The following is a 25,967-nucleotide window of genomic DNA, read 5'->3' as shown; positions in this document are numbered from 1 at the left end:
TATTTTTTAAGTTTTCTATTTTCTGCTGTAAAAGAAAAAATTATTTTGTACCTTATTTATCAGTATTTTGAGATTCACGGTATAAAAGAAGTGTGTATAACTCTCAGTAGTGTGTTCTGATTGAACTGGCAAGCACTGATAAAGAAAAGGCACCTCTTGCACCATCATTGATATAACACCTAGTAATTTCCTCTTGAAATATGTTTGAGTGATGTTTGATCAATTAAAAAGTAAAACTGCTAGATTTTCCTAGTTTCTTTGTGAAAATACAGCAGAGAGCATGGACATAGTAAAACATATTAGCTCCAGATAATTGTGTGGTATTAATTCCTGTGTGATTCTGAAATAAGATAGAGACCAGAAGCTCGTAAGAATTCATTTTAATAGCTTAGACCTAAAATTATTAATTACTCGAAGCAATGGAAAAAGCAATCGTCTCTCTTTATTAAATTTTTCTATCTAATTCTTCTGAGTGGGCCAAGGAAGAGGATAGACGTAAGCTTCCCTAAAGTTCCTGAATGAGCATTTAGATGTGGTTAAAGCCCCATCTCTCATCTTCTTTTTTTTTAATTTTTAATTGATATGGTGTTTTAAACTCATGTAGGTGTGCAACTCATTTCATCTATGCAACAGAAAGAATCATGTGAAACAGCTCGCTACTATTGTGAGACCAAGGCATTTTTGTACACAATTAAGAACTTAATTTTCTCCATGGAGGATTTTGAAGTTCATTTTCAAATTCAATTTAGGAAATTATATAATTCTTTTTTAAACCATCTCCATAACACATGTTCCTAAAAACTTAATATTACAAAAGTATTTTTGTCTTGCTACTTCAAATCCTGTTTTTATTGCTCACTTCATCACATTTTGATGTTAATCCATTTAAGAAATTTTATATAGAAGGCTTCATGTTTCTTAGCCATTACAGGTATATCCATAGTTTTGAAAGTCTGATATGAAGTCTTTATTGTTTCCTTCTTGGTACCTAGCATGTAGAAGTGAAGACCCTAAGCCATTCATTAAAGTCATTCTGTTTTTGGAATAAGGAATTCCAAATCATATCTACTATTTTTGTAATTTTCATCCCTTTACCATCACTTCTAGAATTATTTTCACCTTCTTCTCCTTTCAAGTTTTAAATCTTCTCTTCACTGTATTCATACAGATTGGATTTTACTTTGAACATGTATTCTGGTATAAAAATATAATAAAATTGTTTAGTTTAAGGATTGTTCTGATTGTCATCAGGATTATTTGCAAATAAATTTTTCCATAAACTTGACTGTATCACTGACAAGAATACCTCAAGAATCTTTTTACAACTTTAATCTCATTTGGTTCATCATTATGAAGTGTGTAAATTATTTAGCAGTATGGTTCTATTATACAAACTATAGACATGTATACAATTCAGCTTGTTAGCTTAAACAGGCACTACTCATTTTTGTCCAGAAAAAAACCTAACAAATTCTGTTGAGAAATCTGCTCTTTCCTGCGGTGCAGAAATGGTACACCATTTACCATTTGAGAAGTCAGGCTCTGATAGCGCTGATTAGTTGTTCCTTTGTGTTACGAAGGGTAGACAGAAACCTGCACAACAAGTTGTGGGAGCTTGTTTCACACAAGGCCTTGTTTCATTACAATTTTCAGAATTAACCTGAAATTTGAAACTTTTACCGAGAAAGGCCAGTTCTAATATTTAATCTTCCCTGTCTTGATTATGGACAGTGCTAAGCAGTAAAACTCTTACTGCACACAAAGTATGGGATGGTTGTTGGAATACTGCACACCTTCCAAAGGTTTAGTACCTCCTAGCAGGTCTTGTTTCACGGCTTTATTTTGATGCTTTGTCATTGTGTCTGTCTTTAAATCGTCATTGTGTGCTGCTATCTAAGCCTGTGAATGTTGATTCTAAGAAGTTATCTCAAAGAAGACAAAACTACCTTGCCAAGTTTGAGTTCTCTGTTTCAAGAACACAGTTTTTGTTAACAAAACTTTGTCAGACGGGATGTAATACCCAGTATCTAGGTATTTAAAATCAGAACAGAAAATAATGTCCAATCTTCATTTAATCTAAAATCAAGAGAGACTGGTAGAATCATGCTGTTCTGCTTTCAGTAGCACATGCTACAATGAGGAAATAATTTGCTTGAATTTCTTCTTGAACTGCTAAGATCACTGTGTGAACACAATTCATTTTCAGAAATATCTGTGAAATAACTGTTACCACATCTACGTTACAAGCAGGGAAACTGAGTCAGAGAAAGGTTCCCATGTCTTATGTATGATTGCATACAAATTAATAGCAGTGCTAAGATTAAGGCTGAAGAATTAGTAACTATTGGGTGTTTATCCATTTCAACAGAATACACTACCAGGGCACATTTTTTTCACATTGCAGAAATTCTTTCTGTAAACTGTAGTGCTGGGCAACCCTGTAGTTACGCACAAAAAAACCCGATAATTTTTGGCTCAACAGGTTTGCATAGAAGGTTCAGAAACTCACTCTCACTACCAATAATATTCATTCAGACGGTCATCTGGTTCTCTCTTAGGTAATTTCTTACTGCTTGGATAGTAGTGGAACAGATAATCAAGCCCTTATAGCATAGCATAAGGACTAGATTTTATAGCAGCCTCAGAAACCCTTACCAACCTCAGCGAGGCTTTGTACTAGTGCAGAGATTAATTCATGTGGAACTAATTGCAGAACTGTGGCCTAAGTAAGAAACTAGTCTAGCTCTATTTGCTTGTTATCCAGTTGTCAAAATGTAGTGCTCATTAAGTGCAGAAACAAAAGGTCCAGATGGATTCTTTATATCTGAGAAATGTGTTTCCCATATGAAAAGAAAATAATGAGTAACGCTGCAGTGGAATTTAAAACCTTATTGAAAAGAAGGGAAACTCTTAGGCAGGTCTTTTAAAAAAGACTAATTCAGAGGCCTTTCCTCTGTGCATTTTATGATGTAATTTTACCTAAAAAAGAACCATTTATGCAAAATGCGCTTTGTCTACCTGAGACTGTAGAACATGAATGAGACTAAAACAGATGCCTTCTAGTCCTGCTGCTCTCTTCCATAGCATGATCTCCATGCTTGGTGCCAATTGCACTCTAATCACTTTTCTCTCATTTTGTAATTCAGATTTTCTGTTTTATGCAAGATATTTCTGGATTCGTCTAGCTTAAACAACCTGCTGAAGTCCCTAAATCATGATCAGATAGATAGAAGTCACTAAATTGAGAGATACAGCTGTTTCCTTACGTCAGCAGGTGTCAATAAGCTAGAGCAGGAGGTATAACAGCATATTTTAACCAGCAAAATTTGGCATGAAGATATTATCTGCTCTCTGGATGTACCAATCAAAAATCTGATTTTAAAGAAGAGCAAAACCACGAAATGATTAAGAATTGGAACTGTCAGTTTCCAGAAGTGTTCAGCGGTACAGAATTTTCAGGTTGCACTCAAGTTCTAACAGGATCTAGAAGGGAGTTTGAATGCTCTGCTGCCTTATGTCACTGAGGAGGCAGTTTCATGGGAAGTTTTCGGAAACTGAAGTCTGGCTATCTGCCAGAAAGGGCAATCCCAGTCTTCTTCAAGGCACATTTCTCTCTGTAAAGCTACCAACATTTGTGTAGCTGTACAAAAAAATTGCCTTAGGGAATTGACCTGGCTAAAAATTAACCCAGTAAAAATAAATTCTTTATGCAGCAGGACCAATCTTCTGATCCAGCTTTCTATACAGTCACAGTTAACCCAAACACAAGTACTAGACGGTGGGGTAGAACATGGAGTCATGGAGTCATGAATGGGATGGATAGTTGAGTTTCACCATCTGTATGGTTAATGTGTTCCAGATAAAGCCATATGTTGTTTCACTGGATGTAGAAGATGTACATCAGATAGGCACCAAGCCATTTAACAATTGCAAACTGCAATTGGTTGTATCAGTTAACCAAATAACTAACTAATATACAAATAAAGCCAAGTATAGGACAAAATCTACAAAGTTGTAGGTGAGAAGTTTATGTTACCACACATCAGCCCATCTTTGGCTTCCATTTGTAAATGTATCTCAAGCATCATTTATCTGTTCACAGAAAGATGGATCCAGGCATTCCCTTACTGTCCAGGCTTTCCCATTCCCTGTCCCTCAGGCATTGAGACCCACCACTTAATCCTCTAGTAGGACCTTCCAACCCTGATTAGCTGCTTCTTTGCAAATGCCAGTGTTTCTGAAGGTAGGAGTGTCTAAAACCACTTACCTCCTGCTGATGTTTGACTGTGAAAAGACCAAACCACAAAGGGATTCTCAAATATGTCTGTCCTGGTTATCTCCTCCCATCTGAAGCACATCTGCAGGATCAGGCCCCACAGAGTAAACAGGCATGGACAAGACTTCTGAAGACTGGTAGCTAGTGCGTATACTCATTGCATATGTGATTACACTCAAAATCCCAGAATTCGAGGCACTTGGCTGTAGTAGCAGGGATTGTTTCCTTTTCATTAGTGCTCAAGATGTACCTTTGACAGTAATCCAGATTTCAAAAAACAGCAGCACAAATAACCTTCTGAATACCTGTCCTGGTTCTGACCAGAACAGGGGTAATTTTTGCAGTATCCAGGAGGGGGCTTGGCCAGGACCCAGGGGTTATTCTGTATCCACCCACCTCATTTTCTGGGGGCAGGAGGAAGGGTGTCTGCAGGGTCACAGAGTGTGGCAGCACAGTGGGGTGTTGTCAGGGGTTTCTAGGTGGTGAGCAATCATTTGTGAATCGTTTGACTCTTGTACACTTCCTTATTAAAGTTGTTCGTTTTCTTATTTCGTTGCTGTCTCCAGTAAATTGTTCCTATCTCAACCGGTGATCTTCACCTTTTGTGCCTCCGATTCTCCTCTCCATCCCGCCACAGAGGAGGGGCAGGGAGGGGACAGGGGTGTGAGTGAACGACGTATGGTTTGGAGTGTTTTGCTGGGAACACTAAATTGGGGAATACCACTCCTAAACTATGACAATAACTTCCTGGCTTCGGTAGGACTACTCATATTACTAGCTATGATACTGGAGAAAGAAAATCGGGACTGCAATCTGGGGCGTAATAACAACTGCATGTTACAATCAGATATGTTGAGTAAGCACTCTATAAATATTCATGTTTAGATGTTACTACTCCTTTAAAAGAGTAAGTAATGATATCTTTTCCCTCTCTTCAGGTGTAATCCTTGGATTTTCTCTCCGATCGTATAAGATGAGCTATCGGGAAGTGAAGTACTTTTCGTTTCCTGGAGAGCTACTCATGAGAATGCTGCAAATGCTGGTTCTGCCTCTAATTGTTTCCAGTTTAGTCACAGGTAAACTTGTGAAAACAAAACACGCTACACTTTTTCTGTTCTTTTAAATAGTTACATAAAGATGCACACATCAAAACACACACAAAAAAATGAACATTCCATGTCCTAGCAGTGTTATAACCTGCAGAAAGAGATATCACTGGTATTGCTGTTTTAGAGACAATGTAATAAGAGGTTTGAATTAATACACAGAGAAACTGAAAGATGCTTTTCTCAATTCCAAGACAGTCTAACTGTATGAGCTACTCTATGTAGGTGCTATGAAACTGACTCTCTACTCCACTCTCATCCTACTTTCTGAACAGATACTTCATCCAGAATGTCCTATTGTTATCAAAGATAATGCATCTCAAAAAACTAGTTCCAAAACCCAAGAAAGTTGAAACTATTGGTAGTAGGCAGTAACACATGCTTGTAACCCTGGATATGTAAAACATCTGTCTAACTTGTAATCTTTTGGCATCAGATTAGAAAAAAATAGAATCATATCATAGAATCACAGAATATGTTGAATTGGAAGGGACACACAAGGATCATGGAGTCCAGCTCTTAACCCTGCAAAGGACCATCCTGGGTTGGAAGGGACCTAAAAGGGCATCTCATTCCAAACCTCCTGCCATGGACAGGGACACCTTCCACTAGACCAAGTTGCTCTGAATCATATCCAACCTGGCCTCAAACACTTCCAGGGATGGGACATCCGCAGTTTCTCTGGTCAACTTGTTCCAGTGCCTCACCACCCTCACAGTCAAGAATTTCTTCCTAATACCTAATCTAAACCTACCTTTTTTTAGTTTAAGCCACTCTCCCTTCTCCTATCACTACAAGCCCATGTTAAAAGTCACTTTGCCGCTTTCTTGTAGGCCCTTTAGATACTGGAAGGTGCTTTAAGTTCTCCCCAAAGCCTTCTCTTCTCCACACTGAGTAAACCCAAATCTCTCAGCCTGTCCTCACAGGAGAGGTGTCGCAGTCCTCTGATCATTTTCATGGCCTCCTCTGGACTTGTTCCAATAGGTCTGTGTCCATAGGTGATAGATGGAATAGACTGGATAGTTTGTAAGAAACTTCATTCCATCAGTTCTGTTTCTTGTCTTCTTGTCAGCAACTGTATTAAGCTTTGAAAGGTCCTTTCCAAGTTGTTCCTTTACCTAGTGATATAATATCTAATTTCTTATGATGATGTGTGCCTTGTGCCTTGACATTCCTCTTAAGTTTCATGAAGGACCTCTCAAATTTGTTAATAATGTTCAGGATGTACCTGTGATGTATTTATTGTACCAAATATTCAAAGAAAAGAAAGCGTAGACTTCATGCTGTCAACAAATAGTGGTACATTTTGGAGAACTTAATCAAAACCACCCACTGTGCAGTCCTAGGCTCTAAAATACCTAATACACTACCTTGATTGTCAGAGGATCCAGAGACTATAAGTTCTCTATTTCATTAATTTTCAAATATATTAATATTAAGATCTCCTCTTACAAACACAAATGAACACAGACTCGCATCTTCACAGAAACCACAATTTCACAGTTACAAAATCATTTGCCTTCTCATATTTCAAGGAGAAAGTGAAACTTGTTTCTATACACACATATTATATGGATACTGAAAATTAAATGAATACTAAAACTAGGGAGAAATTTATAAATTTTGTAGGGGAAATGGTGGTAGGTTTTATTCCCCACCAGTGTCTTATCCTGTTACATGTCGTATCTTCTTCCTATCTTCTTGTCCCTTTCACATGTAGAACTCCCCAGGTTGGTGGGACATTGATAGGAGAACCATTAAAAGCAGAAAAGGATTTACCTTTTACCCTTTTCCAGTGTTAGCTGAGACTGGCACTGCTGCTCTATTTTGCAGGATGAGTTATTGCAGGAGAATTTATCTGACCAGTTCTCAGGTCCTCGTAATCTGCATTCATATTGGTTCTCAGAATGAGCTCAGGGTAAAACAGGAAATTAGGAAGATCATCCTATACAAGGATTTGAATCAATTTTCAACGTTCTAAGCAGAAACACTTGGTTCAAGTGAAGATCAGAAAATCCACCTTAGAGAGTCATGAGTATCACAAGGAGCTGGCTTTTTGATAAAACAAGTTCACTGGCTGTATCACCAGGTCTCAGTAGAGATTTTGTGAAATATCAGAACAATGAGTTTCTAACTAATCCTATTCTGAAAAGCATTTCATTCTCTGGATTGAAACAATACCCTTCTTTTTGATGGTTGGTTTTTTTTTACCTTTAAAATCTCTGGAGGCCTTTATCCTTTTTGTGCCCTTTTTTCATAACAATCACTTCCTCTATTATAGAAAGGCATTCGGCAAAGAGAAATCTTGTCTATCTGAAAGATTTGTCCTATTATCATGCAAGTGCCTTGCAATGTTAAATGGATTATTTTTAGAGCTTCCCTTTGAAGTACAGGCAGTAATTTTCAAGGTGAATAACAACATTTTAAACTTTTTTAGTGGCACAAGGAGCAATCCGAGAAAACTCAACTCACAAGTTACAGATTTAATTCTTTTTAAAAATCATTCAATACAGCAAGACTATGTCCTTTTTTATGGGCATTAAAGATATTTCGCAGTTTTTTGCTGAAAACTGTGGAAAAAGCTGAACTACACTGAACAATGCCTCCTTTAGCATACAAGTTTGTTTCTTTTTTTTAAAGATGCTTTTACATATTTATTGCAGAACTCTCATACACAAGTAAATGTACAGGTATTAGTGGATATCTAAATCATAATTAATGATAACCGTTACAAGTGTGCTACTGTGCAATTTTAAGTACACTTGAATTCTTTTTTTATACACTATAGGATAATTCATTGGATAAAAGTCGTATGGTTCTCAAGTCAGTCTTAAGACCACTCGGTATCCATGAAACAGATCTCTTATTTCCTGTATTTTGTTTGGCAGAGCAAAGTGGATGCCTTTTAACTAACCTCAAAAGATTGCTCCAGGGTCTTCACGCTGATAACATACTTGCTTTTTCCAAATGTCAATTATTTGAATAAATAGTTTTCTCTTTGCAGGTATTACAGTGTCTCCTAGATATAGTGTTCTGGGTTTCCACTTGTAATTATGCAAAATGTGCTGAATATAACTGTATGGCAATATCAGAATATAGAGTCTCTGAGACATTAGAAATAGGCTGGGGATGATTATATTCCTTTGCAAGTGTTGTGAATGTCAAAGAAATTAGAACAATAAAATCAAAGCAATACTTAGATAAGCCATGGGCTTTTATTTATGTTCCATAAATAAAAGATAAATTGAGAAACTCAAGACTTTTGCTGCACAGGTAAACAGTTCTGATGTTTATTCACAGACCTCGGAAAAATAAACTTTCAGTGGTGAAGTCAACCCAGTCATATTTCTCTGTCCCGTGTTTTGGTACTGTCATGAAAGAAACCATGCAGAATCACATACAGAGGTTTTTAGACACATTTTCCTTATGACTTACTATTATTGCACGTGGTTCAAGCAGGTATGCAGTTTTCTCCATGAGATTCTGTCTTCTGACGTACATGTTACCAGGCATGTACAAACATCTGCTTGGGAGAAAATAGAGGTTATTTGCATACCATTCACCATCTTTTCATGTTTATAGGAAAATATGATTATGTGCTTATCTGTATTATTTATCTCTTGTGGTCTAGACATAAATTCAACTGCATACTATGTGTTAGTCTTTATTGTCTACTGTCTTTAAAATGAAAGAACTCCTAAGTCATCATTCCCAGTCTGTTTCTCTTATAAAGTCAAGGGCAAAATTAAAACACAGTATATGAGAAGAAACATAAATAACCAAAGAAATAAATGAAATTCTCATTTGGTTTATATTATAGCCAAATCTGACCTGAATTCTTATAGAAACACAGAGCTGACAACTTTGGTCCATTTCTGTTTCAAATTTGCTGCAGTTATAGGAGTTCAGAATATTTTATACTCTCTCATTTTGTTACAACATAAAGCATCTGACCTGAAAATTGCTTGACACAATTATTTTAAAATATACATTATCCCTAAGATATATATCATGGCTAGGCTTTGCGAATGAAGATTTGGGAAGGGCTCTACCCACCTTTGCTGCGAGTACACTGGTGGCTAAAAAGGCCAATACAAGACAGGCACATCTGGTTGCAAAAGGCACAGCAGAAAGACTCCTTAGGTGATATATTCTGCAAGGCACGATTCTTTCTTCATTGTCATTTCTTCTGAAGAGTGATCCTGCGTGCGTTCTCAAAGGAAGCAGCTGCGTTATAGATGGTGTGTCTCCAGACCTCCCGATTGGAGGCCAGAGTAGACCAGTTATGATGATCAATATGGCCAAGGCTGAGATGTTGTTTCAGGGAGTCCTTTTATCTTCTCTTCAGGGCTCCTTTCTTGCAGCAGCTGGTGGCAAGTTCACCATAAAGCAGGATCTTAGGGAGGTGGTGGTCCTTCATCCTTGAGACGTGCCCTGCCCATGGCAGCTGTGTTCTCAGCAACATGGCCTCAATACTTGTGACAGCTGCTTGTTCTAGAACAGATGTATTGGTCACATAATCTGACCAGTGGATGTTTAGGATTGTGCGGAGGCAGCGTTGATGGAAGCGTTTTAGGAGATGCAGGTGGTGGCGGTAGATGACCCATGATTTGGAACCATATAAGAGAGTAGACAGCACAATGGCTCTGTAAACACTGATCTTTGTACTTTTCTTCAGGTGTTTATTTCGCCAAACTCTTTTATGGAGTTTTCCAAAAGCTCTATATGCCTTTGCTAAACTGTTTATCTCTCCGTCAATCTTACCATCCGAGGAGGTGAGGCTACCTAGGTAATTAAACTGCTGGACTGATTTGAGCTCTGATTTGTCAGTGGTGATATGGGGATGAAGGAAGACTTCCTGAGGTGCAGGTTGATAGAAAAACTTCTGTCTTCTTTAAGCTGATTTCCAGCCCAGAAAGCTCAGCAGCCTCAGCAAAGCAGGATGTTAAACGCTGCAGAGCTGCTTCTGTGTGGGCGACAAGGGCGCCATCATCAGCATAAAGCAGCTCCTGGACAAGATGGTTTAAGGTCTTAGTGTGGGCCTTCAGTCGCCTTAGGTTGAAGAGGCTTCCATCAGTGTGATATCAAATGTAGATACTGTCCTGATCATTGAGATCTGCCATGACCCTTTGGAGCATCATGCTGAAAAAGATTGTGAATAGGGTTGGTGCAAGAACACAGCCTCGTTTTACACCATTAGTTATTAGAAAGGGCTCTGCAAGTGCATTGCCATATCTGACTTGGCCGTGCTGATCCTCATGGAGTGAGATGATCATTTTGAGGAACTTGGGGGGACAACCTAAACGTTCCAAAATCTGCCATAGACCTTTTCTGCTCACGGTATCGAAAGCCTTGGTGAGATCAACAAAGAGACCTTTAGAGACCTTTGTTCTGTTCCCTACACTTCTCTTGCAGTTGTCTGAGAACAAATACCATGTCTGTGGTTCTCCTGTTGGCTCTGAAACAGGTTTAATACAACTAGGATATGTATAAAATAAATATATATATGTATGATAACAATTCATCATGAAATAGACAAGGATTGGAAAAATTGCACGAGCATTAAGAGCTTTATACCTTAATGTTTTTTTGAGCTGATACAGCAAGATCATAATGCATGTTTCAGTTATTCACTGAATATAAGGATGTAAGAATGAAGTACCTTTGCTTAACAAAAATATGTATTTCTGAAATGTCTTTCACAAAAACAATTCATAACCAGTCTTTATAAAAGCGTAATTTGTGACAAATCTTAAAGCTAGAGAAATTTTATAGGGCTTATTTGCAAATATTTTGCTCAATTATAGTTCAGTTTAATAGAGAGGTTACTTCTCCTCTCCCAAAATTTTGAAAGCTTGGAATAGTTATACAGGGACCACCGCTTTTAAATGCAAGTGAACTGGGATTAAAATTCTGTACAGTTCTTTCAAATATCATTGTCTGGTAAAACATAACAAGGGATAAAAACCCAATTCAAGACCTGAGACTAATTTTTGCTGCACATTGCAGCAACAGTAAGAGAACAGTTTATTTACTAACATAAGTCAAGATGGGTAAGGAGAAAGGGAACGTAGAAACAGTGAAATTGAGGTCCACTGGCTCACCAAAGATAATACAGCAGGTCAGCAATTACAGAATCAAGCAAAGATCCCAATATGAGTACAACTCACTGTGCATGAGACAATAACACTTGTCCAAACTGTTAATGGGAGGAACACTAGTGTGGTACAAACGAATCTTAATCACAAACCAGGATTTTGTGTGCAAGATCCTGTACAAACACAAAGACTGTGAATCTACTTCCACAAAGGAATGCTGTATGGAAAAACAGTTCAAAAGAACAAGTACAGAAGGTATACATCAAAGAAGAGAAACATCTTAGTATGTAGTTTGTATATATCTTTGTTTATATTTGCTCCCCTAATTCAAATAATGACATAACTGTTGTTAATGGATTCTGGAAGATAGAGAAACTTCCCTGCCTCTGATGTAGCATTTAATAACAGACTACAACACTGACTATTGCAGGAGGCACAAATTACTTTCTTTTGGACAGATTCAGAGACACAAGGTTTTGCCCCCACACTTTGAAAATGTTCATAGTATTTATCACTACAAAAAAACTATAAGAAAGTGTTGACAAAGAGCAGAAGGCTGGAATTTCCATGTGTGGATGCTACTTAACTAACTTCAGATATACATATGATGCTTTTGATTTCAGCTATCGGAGAACTGCAATGAAAGGTGATGATAAAAACAAGTAGTAAGGAGCGTGGTCTATCCCCCCATTGAGATAAAAAAAAGGTATACAAAGTGACTCAAGTAATAAAACAAAGCACACACAGAGTTGACAGGTAACAGCCAAGCGTAGTTGCAGTTGCTTGAAATTACTACAGTGAAAAAAAGGTAATATTCAAAGAAACAACTGAACTTGACACAGTCTCCAAGCCACTCCCTTACGTAAGTCAAGAAAATTGCAGCATCTGGCTATGAACAGATTCAACTGCAGAAAAGCCAGATTTTGCCCAAAGCAACTTGCGGATGTAAAATGTGGAAAATCAATGCTGTTACATATTGTATAACCTTAGGCAAATTATGTTTTCCATTTACATCTCTTCTTTTTCTTTCTAGACATAGGGCTGGTGGAGTTTTTTACTAGCTACTGGGGCAGAAAAGAAGATGGAGATATGTAGATTAAGTTGCCATAGCTCAGCAGATGCAAAGTATTTTGGTAGCTGTTTTAGTGGTAATGCTGCAAAGATTGCAATAGACTTCAGGTAGCTGCATCAAGATGGTATATAGGGCCATCACTGAGAGCTGCTGTAGAAACCAAGTTACCTCATGACTGCTTGCAGCTAACTGTGATGCTATCACCAATAATCAAATATGCATAAGCAAAACGTATTTTTTCACTGATTACAACTCTTTACCAGGAATGTGTTAGCCAGGAAGCTAAAAAATGTTCTCCTGAAGTTAGAATGTGGTGTGATAGACCCAAACTAGGTTGCATGATGGGGAACTGTGATACAATGGCACAGCCTCCCACATCCAGATAGCAGCTGTACATGGCCTTCTGTAAAGACATAATTCTAGAAAATAGTTCGATGTTATTAAATTTAAGAAATTATGTTTTATATCTGCATTTCCAACACTGGAATGAGGCAGTAAATGGCCCATCAAGTGTAACTGGATACAAATGTTATTAAATCATATCAAAACACCTATCCTCCAGTAAAGTATCAGCATTTTTCATTTGACAGTTGTCATGTCCTTTCCTAACACATTAAATTAATAGCAGCAAACATAAAGGGCCAGAATTTTGAATTTGCTCATCCTAACTCCTTGAAGTAGTTCCAGTGCTCTCCTGTCTGCTTGCTGACAATTGTATTGTGGAAAAAAATGTGTCACCCACTACAAGATCCCAGGTGCTGTCTCATATCACCCACAATATTTGTGGTAGTTTCAACAGATGGAAAGTCTCTTATTCAGGCAGAACAGACCTGTGGAGCCAGAATTATCATTCTCCCAGGGGCCCAGCAGTAATTCCCTTTAATTCATTGTGACAGAACAGACCTGTGCCTGTGAAACATCTTGGGTACTCACAGTTAAGCTGAAAGGTAAAAGCATTAACAAAAGTCAGTCTTAACACTTCAGTGTTTCAGTTTAAAAAAGTACAGAATTCCTGATTCAGTTCATATAGTTCATACATGAAAACTGAGAAGCAGTTAGGCAGTGTTTCGTCAGTTTAGCTGGCCACCAGAGCAATGAATCCATTTTCCAAATTCTAAAAATTGGGAAATGTTCTGATTTTCCCAAAATTCCCTGATTTTTGCAAGTCCTAGAGAAATTATTTTAGAAGCCAGAATAATCAATGCCCACCAAATCAACAAAAACTTTGACACTGATCTCAGTTGACTCTGGTTATATGGAAAAGAAGAGAATTGGCAGATCCTCTCTGAGTGAAGCGCTTTTCGGATTGTCAGTGCATTTGAGCTGCCTGTGTGTTTGTCTGGGAATCTTTCTACAGAGGAATCCTGTTGATATCTCCTGTAGTAGTAAGCCTTCTATGAGTAACCAATCCATGGACATCCTAGGAGTGTGTTACTTTTTCACTTATGCCTTTCTTCTAATGCAAAAGAGGTTATTTAAAAAGTAACTTACCTCCTTTTTAAGGCAACTCTTTCCTCTTTCTCCCACACCCACATTTATAACCATGTCAGCATTGTAAAAGCTGAATTGCGTGGCAGCATGAATTTAATGCACTTGTGCATTTCATGCACACACCAATTCATGCATTCATATAGGTATTTACATATGCAACTTACATAACTGGATGATAGTGCTGTTTAATTTGAACATCCACATACTTTTTTCCACAAGTAAAGGAAAACTTGTGCTTTGATTTGTGTGTGTCCAAAACCAAGACTGGCATGCAAGTTACTAAGTGTATAAAGATTCAGTTCATCACGTAAATGGAATATTGTAGAGTTAGAGAAACAACTGAAGAAACACCACAAATGTTGATCCATGTTAAGAAACAATTTCATCTCAAACGAGTATCTTTATGGAAGATTCAGGCTTATAGCAGCTAAAAATATACAACCATGAAACTACACAACTTACTACTTTAAAGACCTTTTCATCATTTGTATTTATGTATAACAACAAAAATCTATCAAGTCTGGCACACAGTCTTTATTAGTCATTATTTAGATAGGCACTCAAAGATGGAGAAATTAGAACCTTCTTATACTGTTCCCTTCCACAGTCTTTGAGGGAATGTGGGCAAGATAAGTTTCATAATGATGTCATATAATTCTGAAATATTTTGGACAAAGATTTTAGAAGTTAAAAAACTGAGTTTAAATAGCAAGTAGCTACATTCAAAATAAATCAGTAAGGAAAAAAAAAGTAGCTTAGAAAGTATTCAGTACCTAGAAACATTGACTTTCTTGTCAAAATACAGAACAAACTGTGTGCAGATTCAGAGTGTATTGGCCATCAGACTATGATTTCCTGAACAAATTTTTGCACAGAAGTTGATCCAGTAGGAAATAAACCATACCCAGCTGGAAATCAGAAAGCTTTGTGCAAGGCATGGATTTTAGAAAATCATAATGAAATGTCATACATATCTGTACAACAAATACACCCTTGCGTGGAATCCCTTCCTCAAAAAGTGCTATACCTCTTAATCTGTGCAAATACTAAAAGCAAGAAGCTACAGAAAGGTTCATAAAATTAATTTATAACTCATTTCTGACACAATTTTTGCAATAGGCAATACACAGAAATCTATCTGACAGAATAACTAAATAAACCCATTTCTGACTAAAAATTAGAATGCAGTAGCAGCAGAGATTAAATTCCTGCATAAAATCTGTACAAAATAAAATTTGAATATACCACAAAAAAAAAAAAGAAAACCTAAGGAGGATATAGAGCATACAAAAGCAGAAAGTATGCAGCACTGCAGTTTTTGAAGTCTAAGTCTCTGCAGGCAGCAATGCACAAACACCAAGAGTGTTCAAGAACAAAATCTGCAATAATTAAAGACAGCAAAACTAAAAAACTCCTCTAAAATAATTCAGTTTTGCTAGTAGCCCTTAATTAAAGGCTGATTGAAATTCCATTGCAAAATATAGTTTTTGTTAGTGGACCATTACTTTTTAGTTGTTTCACAAAGTATTGAATAACAGGTTGTTATGCTTTTTATTCAGTTTGCATTCAGTATGGGATTCCAGCTGAATTAATAATAGGGAGCAATCTCCCATCCACAAAGACTTGGTTTTGATTTTATGTTTTAGTTCAAATGCATAACACCAAGAATTTGCTTCCTGACAGGCAAGTCACAGTCAAAAAAAAAAGCAAAAGCTATTTGGAAGAACATGTAGGAGTGCATCTTGCCTGAGCACTGATGGACCACTGTAAAACCACACTGCCTCTTTCTTAACATTTCTATTTTAGTCAAGGACAGAAGGACTAAAAATATCTTAGAGAAAGCTCAAAACACTTTTTGAGTTTAATACAAACAAATATGAGTTGTTTACAGAAAAACAGCAAACCTGAAAATTAAAAACTCAAAAATATTACAAAGTGTAAATTCAGCTGCATTAAACTGTAAATAGAAAATACTTGATTTTGTATTTTGTACAGTAAAATGTCCAAAATGCAAAACCAAGCCTCAGCATTTTGGGAATTAGGACACTGAGAGCAAGTATTTTGTTCAGGATATTGGAGACTGAAACTCCAATGTGATGTTTTCAATAATGAATGAGTCTGTGGTAACATGACGGGTGAACTAGAATGGTGCCAAGTGCAAAGTAATACACCTGAGAAAGGGGAACGTGCTACACCTGTACCACACTTAATCACAAGTTCTCAAATGGGCATTAGAACACAGGCAAGAGTTCTCAGACTCAGTGAACAGTACAGAGAGGGTGACAGGGCTTACTAGTGGAATGGAGTTCTAGTGAAATGCAAGGAGGGATTAAACGGACTGCACCCTCTTGGTTTGAAAAAAAACCACAACATTTGTAGAGGCTTAGGTTAAGTAACTGTTTACTGTTGTATCTCCTGACGATTTTTCCTAATAAAGGAAATGCAGGGTATCCAATGAAATAACTAGGAAGTACATTTATGATAAAGAAAAGGAAGCACTATTTCACACAGCACACAATTAAATTGTGTTGTACAGCACCACAAACCAGAAGTTAATAATTTCAAAATGAAATAAATTTCACAGATACAGTCATTATTCACTATTAAATTCTGGTGACGAGCAATTTAGGATGACTCTGGTCACCAGTGCTCCCTAGATGTTGGTAGGGCAAGCAAGGGCAATTAACTCTATCTCTTTCTGTTTCTCATAGTCTTTCAGTAAGAATCTGTTATCATGTAAAGGTGAAGACAAAGAAATGGGTTGGCTGATCACTGAACTAACTAATTTCCCATAGGCTTATGTTGGTTTTGCACTCCATGGAATTTCATATCAGATTGAAGGAGTCTCTGTTTTCACTTGTTAAGATTTCACCTACCATTTGCTTGTAGACAATGACCACTGTCTACAGTTTCAGCTTTCCAACACACATAGGTCTTCAAGAACCAGTTCAAAATGAAGGGAAAACTGTTCCAGGATCTAAAAATCATCTCACCTTCAACAGATGTAAACTCACTCCATTGGCATGAAATTAGACTTAAAAATAAAGGAGCTAAGGCCAGCCATATGTCAAGAAAGAGGGAAAGAAGTGTGCACAACTATATAAGAGGCTCTTAAATATCCCACTTTGGGAAGTTGACAGATAACAACAGTGCCCTTAGGCCATTATCAAAATATGACAAAAACGAGCCTGAAAACTTGTGAACGCATAGCACAGTTAGGTACACAAAGGTTTCATTCAGGCTTTGTATGCTTTCTCTTTTCTGTTCTTTTCACCTCTTTAGCTCTAGCCTGAATGTTGTGATCCACAACCTCTTTTCCTACATGAGAATATAGCACAACCCCATTGTATTTGCTTCCTTGTCAGTTTGTTTTTGCAATAGCTGTCTGTGAACACTGGAAGAATCTAATGAAAAAAATTCTTGAGGCTGGATTTTGGGAACATATGGAACAATACAGGGAATACTTGCACACCAGCAGAACTAAGACATCGTCATTTCATCAATGCTGTAAAATGTGACAAGATCCAAAGTACTTTCTGAATGACTGCATCAGCTAAGCAGATCATTGTAGAGGGACTGACTGCAAATCAAACTACATGCAGAAGGCTGTCTTCTTTCAGAAACAGGGGTCTTCAATGCCATCATTAGGTGCTCTACTCTTGCTTTCACTCTGATTTTTTTTCCATTTTTTGCTAATGGACAGCTGTTGACCTATAACATATTATTTCCATTTAATTCTCAAAGCTAATTGCTGGATCTCCTACGTACTATCCTTCAGACAGGTATTTGGATTATAAACTTCTATAAGGCAGATCCATCATTGTCATTATTACTGGAGCAGAGGTACTGAAACCCAGCCTCTTGATAGCATTGCTGGAGGTCCCACCTGAGTTCTGAGCAGTGGGGAAGGAGGAGAGCCACTGTGCACCACCACAAGACCTACAAGACTCAAGCCTTGGGTCTGGGTTCCAGTAAGATGTTGGATAGTCTGGAAAAGCAGGAAAGCTGGCCAGCTAATTGTTCATCCTGGTATCCAGCCACATGTCACAGGTCTCTTACTGGTGATGGAGGATAAGAAGGAGAAAACAGAGACACTCAGGTCAGAAATCTCTAATAATTTGTTGAGACTACAGATATAATTAAGGGCCAGCAATATGTTGTGGTGAATGTTATGGAGTCACAAAGCAGTTCCTGCATCTGCTACAACTTCTTTCATCCAGATACCCCTGTTGGTGCACATTTTTTCTTTGCTTACAGGTTGTTTCTGAATATATTCTATATCTTCCAGTTCAGACCTTGAGCAATGAATTCAACAAAATGTAAACAATGCTGTTGTTGATGGTGTGGAGAATTTCTCAGAAGACAATTATGGCAAATATACAAGAGCTGGCCTCATTGATAGAAATTGTTTTCCATACTCCTCTTCACCGTTGGCACAGGGTAAAATGCTTTTTCCGTATTCCTTTTGTTGCAACATTGTCTCCAGATGAGTGCCTGAGGCAGCGGTGAACACCAAAATGTCGCTGTAACTGAGAATCTCCTTACAGAGTTGCCAGTCTTTCTTAACTGGGTGGAGTTAAGAACTCTGAAAGTCTCTTGGTGTGTACTTTTCAGACTCACACAGTCAGCTCTCTTTTTCTTCACACAGATGGGTCTAGGGTGCTGTTACACTGCTGAAGTTTGAAGCAGAACTCTTGTGACATAACACCAGTCCCAGAAATGACTGGAGGTTTGTAGTGATGACTTATTCTAGAAAGCATCAGTTTGGGCTAAGTCTAGGCATGCTCTGCCACTCTTACACACTGCATCAGATGTTTTGCTTGGGCCTCCCTGATGGCCCATTTTTCCCTTTCACATGACTTTTTTCCTTTGATTCTCTCTAGAAATTGATCTTCCCAGGTTTGGCTGAATAGACACTACAACAAAGCTAATTCTCTTTACCTGAAAGCCCATCTGTGTGTCTCTGTAAGGTACCATTTTTGATCTTGGATAAGTGTAAAGCGTGGCATTTCTCTATGAAGGAGGGACATGTCCAATCAGTACAAACACAGATTCCTCAGAGGTTTGTACACTTAGCAAATAAAAAAGCAGTTTAGTGCACCCCAGATCTTCAGTTCTTGCTACTGTGAGCACAGATATATGTAGCAAACTAGCAAGGAAAGCATCTGAGTTGGAAAGCTCCTAAATTTTCGTTCCTGGGCTCACCAGACACAGAAGTTCTGTGTATTCCTTCTGTCAATAGTATCTTTTCCTCTGCAGGAGTCTGTCAAAAACAGATGTACTAATGATGATCTACAAAGACAAGTAAAAACTACTAGGATACAAAGGGTCTTGGGAGGAGAAAAAAAAAAGTACTATCAAGGAAGGAAAAGGTAAATTACTTCACAGTTTCACACAAATGAATAGCAATTCTAATTCAATTCTAGTACTGAAGAAGAAACATGAAAATAAAGAAAACTCAAACCTCAACTTCCATGCCAGCAGAAGCTTTCAGATCTTGTTGTTCTTAATGATCTACCATATCTTGAAGTCCAGTATCAAAGCAAACTAAATTCCTGGCCCCCTGGTTGTGAAAAAAGCTCACAAATAGATCCTGACTACATTCTGAAAACTCAAGAGCAGTTGTTTGAAAAAAGGTTGGGGTTTATGGTATTCCAGTATTTGGAGAGCATGAGTTGCAGTTTCTGATGTATCAGATCTAGTATTAATCTTTCAGCAATATTCATCTTCTGTACTTAACTGAAGAGCTTGAAGGGCTCTAAGTGTGTGACAAGTTTTGAAAAGTTTTTTGGACTTTAACGCAAACATTTATTTAGATGCTTCAGTTCATCACATTCTCAGAATCAGACTTTGTTATAATTATATACTTAAACAGGATTAATGTTTTATTCGGATAATTGCATCTTTTCCTCCACAGACAATAGCTCCTTATTGGTAGTTGATTAGAAAAAGTTCAGCATAGTACTAGAAGTACATTATTTGCACCACAGTTAACATAATGATGCTGATTCTTTCCTCCATAAACAGCTCTCTTATTTTCTCTTTACTTACATGCAAAGCTAAATACTTAGTTTATTCTGATATTTCACCGCCCACTTCTAACTTATTTCTGAATACTTAGATAATATCAGACCTTCTCCAGTGAATATAGTTTCTTTTCAGAGCTAGAGAGAAAGTAGGATTTGGTCAAGAGTTCACCTAATGAATGGCTATTTCATTAGTGAATACATTCTTGCACTGAAAATCAGCTTTGTGCAGTATTTACAATTTCAGTAGGTCTTAGCTCCCCGAACTCTGAAAACAGAGTTAGAGAACATGTGCTTACTAAGCCTGGCTAACATCTGTCTCCTGGCTAATGAACCTGTGCAAAGGACCCACATCCATTAAGAAAATAAATCTTTCAAATTCAAGATAGGATGATTAATAGTTTGTTAAAAAGTAAATATGCTACTTTTCTGTTCTGCAGAACATCACAGTCCAGTAATAACAGTGACCTAAAAGCCCCCTCTTCTCTTACATCCATTTAGTTTAAAATCAGCTGGTATTTTTTTTGGTACCTGAGACCTCTCATAGAAATTCATATTCTGAATCCTGCTTGCAAGCAGATGATGCCCAGATGGCAACAGTGTAGCATTTGAATTGTGGAAGCCAGAACTCCTATTTCAACTGTACTTAGCACTGTAACATCCTGAAAAAGAGCTTAATAATATTATTAAAAAGCACTGATTGCTACTGTCAGGCATTCCAGAGAAAATCTTAACTTCTTTCCACTGCCTCCTACAAGTCTGTAAGGTGAAGAAATACAAAGAAAAAAATGTGCGGCTTTGATGTTGCAAGGCTGACCCGAAGTTCAAGAGGTCACTGAAACAAAAGAGAGAAAAGAAGGAAAACAAAAGCCTGTTCACATGAAACTCCAGTTCCACACTTTCTTAATGAGTTCTCAGAAGAACCTTAACATCATTACTGAATTGTGAAAAAAACCCACCAAATTATAACGACAGTTTAAACCATAATAGACTAATTGCAGCTAAAGTAATGACTCCTTAGTATTCATATGGCATATTACCAGAGGACCTTAAATTCACAAATAGAAAGTATTTTTCCCCCTAAACTTCATTCGATTATTACCCATTAAGTTCTTGGGGGATTTAGGGTGTAATTAAGTTCCGATTTACTCCTATAAAAAAAGAAGGAAAAATGCTATCATGTTATTAATTTATTATCAAGATATTAACTTATGGATTGTAAGTGCTGTTTTGTAAATCCTACTAGTTCATAAATTTATAAATGCTTACACATTTTTTTTTTCAAATTATGTCTTCATTGGATCCCATACTCTTTAAACAGACTTGACTATATGAGATAAATGAAGACTCAGATTGTTTCTAGATTCTTTATCAATACAAGACTCATTTTTGCTGCCACATAAAGCTTTATGTGCAGAATTTCTCTTATCAAATCCAAGTTCGTGTGATTCTTTAAAAATGAGAATCCAAAAGTACTCTATATTGTCAAACTAGTTACTGTTCTGCAGTTTTTAGTACAAATAATGACTTAGAGACATGAAAGAGCTCTGTGCATTTCCTTTTGACATGAATAGATATAATGTAGTGATATATCTTATTTGTGCCTGAACTGTCAGAGGGACTGAGACTCCACTATATTAGTGCACAAAAGTCAGTACAGTCTTGGGCATAATGTCTTTCAGGATAAACCTCCCCAATCTGAGAAGATGTTATATCAACACTGCTGACTTCACTCTGTTGTGGTGAATAACTGAGCTAATTTTATATCACTATGGGGAGCACGATAGCAACAGCACCGTGGAGCTCCATTCAAAGTGATTTATGTTGCTTCATGTGAATGCAGATAGCACCTCAACTTGGTGGAAGCTAGAATTATACTTGAAGTGTGAGAGAACAGAAGTCACCGAACAGTGTGTGAGTCCATCAAGAACATCCCATGGAGGCACACACACTGTTGCAAAACACTACCAACTGAAAAAACACATCGCACATAGGAATGTAATAAACTAAAAGGATTACAAGAACATGTAAACACACGTGTGCAACACAGATAAAAAGGAAAGCACTAGATCCATGAGCAACTCAGATAAATTCTCTGAAAGATCAATGGATAAAACAGCAACAGATGAATGAACTGCTAGCTTGAAACAAAATGAACACTGAGCACTTCTAAGATGGACACATGCACAAAGCAGTGTTGTCTCAAGACAACACTGTTGTGACAAGATTTCTGAAAAAAAACACCCAAAACCAACAAAACACAAAGCAGAGATATTTTGATTGTTAGCAAACCTGATGCAAGAATAGATAGTAGCTACTGCAACAACAAAACCCATGCAGGATTACACTAATAACTAGGGTTCTAGTTATTAGTGTAACTTCAGATTACTCAAAAAAATCAAGTCCCGTTGAACATATCTAAAGGCAATATGACATCATTCTTTTCTAGATTACCTTAATATTCCTGAATTAGCAAAGAAGAATGATCTCAAGGTTTTAAAAATTGTGCTAGAATTAAAATTCCAAACAGAAGTCCAAAGGCCAGGTTGTTATCAGATACATTAGTCACACTCAACCATTAGTTCAAATCTTGTGTTGAATCACATCCAGCTGGGCAAAGCTTCTTTCCAGATGGTGGCTGCTGCATGAACTCTATAAAATTAACTTAACTACCATCAGATCCTAGTGGACAAACATCCAAATAAGACACTATCACCGCAATAAAGTCTATTATGGGAAGTTGTAGTGAAGAAGCCAAGAAACAGGCTTGCCAATAATAGTGAATCACATTTTGGTGAGAAAGTGATTCTTCCAGCATAGAGCTGTGACAAGTTACCAACCAGTACAGTCCCGTATCCCAAATCCCATATTTTTTTTTTTTTACACACTCATAGATATCTTTTTCTGTCTTTTTTTAGAGGGGAAACCTTAATTTTCCATTATTTAAATCTTGCACCTCTCTGACAAGAATTGTATCTATTTTTCTAGAAATTCAGTAGAAGTGTCTCTTCAGGCATGTGTTACATACCCAAGATAAAAAGCAAATTATGTTTTACATTAGACTGCATTACTGCTACTGTTCCCTTATGAATACCTCCAATCTCACATCTGTATTCTCAAGGATGTAACATTATTTTTTCAGTAGCAACTAAAGAGTACCTAAGGAGTGATTTGGCACAGTAAATAGCTTATATGTTTGTCACATGGTGTAGAGCCAGTAAGATAACAGAAGCACTGTACATTTGTGGAATGTTGTTTAATAAGTGCTGCACATACAAAAACAAGCCTGTGAAAAACTCCAGACACAGTTTGCCAAAACTTAGACCAGCATTTTAGCAGATTAAAAGCTTCCACATGTATTTTAAGAAATTTTTAATGGAGCACTGAGTAATGTCCTTAGCACCATCCAGAAGGCAAAGGTATCTTTAGCCCTTGTATATTGCTAGGATGCAGTACATTTCATGTTTAAAGTAGATATTTTTGGCAATATGTTCAGAATAAGTAAAAATTAATATTTTCATCTTCAGGGAATAGGATCGAAGTCTTATAACTACTAGCATATTTATTTCAGTCTTGTAATATATCCTTTAGTATTTAAACTAATTTGATGTGCTTTGGCTTATCAGCTACCAAATTTTTTTCCTAATTAAACTGAAATAATTTACCATGTTACATTATGCTTTTTCATAAGCAAAAGTACTTATTTTTTTCACTCCTTATACAGAAACTAATCAGCTTTATGCCCAATAGAAGAATCCCATTTCCAGGAAAGCTTAGTCAAAGTGTCTGGACATAAAAGGATGTCTTTTTAGAATTGCCCTATGCAGGTAGCAGCAGTGTTTTGTTACCAAAAAAAATTGTGAGCTGCTATTTTCTGTGTTCCTAGGTCTCTGATTCTTGGCTTGAAGACAGTCAGTTCTTTGTACTCTGTTATTACAATGAGGTAACCAAAGAAAGAGAGTCTTGGTTTGAGACTGTCAGCTGTTACTAATCATTGCTCCATGGCTTGCTGTGAATCCCTGCTTTCCTCTCCCTCCTGCTCTGCTTAGCACACATAAAGAAGATAAATTACTCCCTAGTTTCCCTTCAAAAAGCATATTGTTTGTCACATTCCAATACTGTGAGCAAAAGATGGAATAATGTGAAGAGTTAAATGAGTATCTCAACAGCCCCACAGCAGGGTCCTTCTCAGGCAGATGTGAGTTTCAGGAAATGTACTTTCCTACTGTTTCTTCAAATATACCCTGTTATATTGCAAACCTGAATAGCAAGTTAACTGTACTTCTCAGAACAGTAGAGCGTAATCATGCAGGAGTTTTCATGTAGTAACATAAACATCACTAACATTCAGTAGATGCACCATCCAGGTGTACAATATTTACTTATTTCATTTTACCAGAAAATGTTATACTTTGTTTTCTATAAATGTTTTAGCTTTGAGCTTTCGAGTCTGGGGAGGTTTATCAAATTCTTCGCTGCCCTCACTGACTCACAGCAACAGAAGAATTTTAAGGGAAGAATCATAGAATGGTTTGGTTTGGAAGGGACTTTTAGAGGTCATCTTTTCCAACCCCCTGCAGTCAGCTGGGACATCTTCAGCTAGATCAGGTTGCTCAGAGCCCCCTTCAACCTGACCTTGAATATTTCCAGGGAGGGGCAGCCTCTACCTCTCTGGCCAACATGTTCCAATGTTTCAACTCCCTCACTGTAAAAAAGTTCCTCTTCATATTCAGTCTCAGTCCACCCTCTTTTACTTTAAAACCACGACCCCTTGTCCTAAATCAGCAGACTCTACTAGAGTAAAGTCTGTCCCTATCTTTCTTACAGGCCTCCTTTAAACACTGGAAGGTGCTATAAGGTCTCTCCAGAGCCTTCTCTTCTTCAGTCTGAAGAACCCCAACTCTCTTAGCTTGTCCTCACAGAGGAGGTGCTCCATCCCCTGATATCTTTGTGGCCTTGTCTGGATGTGCTGTGACAGGTCCACATCTTTCTTGTGCTGAGGACCTCAGAGCTGGATGCAGTGCTCCAGGTGGGGTGTCATGAGGGCAGAGTAGAAGGGGAAAATCATCTCTCTCAGTGTGCTCGTCATGCCTCTTTTACTCCCACTTGGCCAGCCAACTGTCAGTTTGCATCACCAGATTCTTGTCATCAGATGCTGGATGGTGTTTGCTCAGCTACCATTTGAGAATAAAGGCAGCTTAAAGATAAGCAGGAGGAATTAAAGAATGCTAACTTGCTTTAGCAGTGCTCTTAACAAAGAGCAGAGGATGGACTTAACCAATACAGCCAACTTTAAGTAATGACAGACTAATGCCAAAATGTTTGTTTTCTGCCTCAGACGCTATTTCCTTCTGCTTCCCCTGTAAAAGTTCTGGTGTTCACATGACAGAATTTTGAAATGATTGAAAATGAGAAACAGAAGAATTAACCCTACAAAACCCAAAGTTAATAGTTTTTTTGTAGCAAGGACGGGCAGGACTATTAAGCTGTGGGGGCAAGACTAGTAATTTAGGAGCCATTCTTAGCCATTTAATTGGCTCTTTGAATTGCATTACTATATCTCAGCCATGGGTTTCATTAGTCAGCTTGGCTTATTCACGGTCATGTAATTTTGGATCAAATACAACTGCTAATTTTCCTGTGAGAGATTTGACCATTGTTCTTAATGGAACCAGAAAAAAAATTAATTATCTAAATATTCCTATTCATATAAAGATAAGTTACATTGAGATTTGGGAGCAGCTTGTCTCATCAGTTCATGTAAAAAGGCATACAGAGCTGTATTTCAGACGTGAATTTTGTGTGGCTTCAGGAAGTCATTAGCTGTATTGATTTAATATTAATTAACTTCACCAACTTATATAGTCCTTTGAAAATGTTATTATCTTTTTTTCTTTG

At 37.4% G+C, this 25,967-nt stretch overlaps 1 protein-coding gene across 1 annotated transcript in view; it reads left to right on the top strand.

Annotated features, from left to right (window-relative positions):
• Positions 1–25,967, top strand: part of SLC1A3 (solute carrier family 1 member 3) — a 65,663-nt gene that overhangs the window by 14,045 nt on the left and 25,651 nt on the right. The window contains exon 3 of the mRNA XM_051804782.1: positions 5,215–5,352. Within this exon, the coding sequence (XP_051660742.1) occupies positions 5,215–5,352 (138 nt within the window). The remainder of the gene's footprint in view (positions 1–5,214; positions 5,353–25,967) is intronic.

This window comes from Manacus candei, unplaced genomic scaffold (genome assembly GCF_025592945.1).
Source record: "Manacus candei isolate 608988 ecotype Guabito, Panama unplaced genomic scaffold, ASM2559294v1 h1tg000061l, whole genome shotgun sequence".
In the NCBI taxonomy this organism is placed as follows: domain Eukaryota; kingdom Metazoa; phylum Chordata; class Aves; order Passeriformes; family Pipridae; genus Manacus; species Manacus candei.
This window is presented reverse-complemented; position numbering and strand designations above follow the sequence as displayed.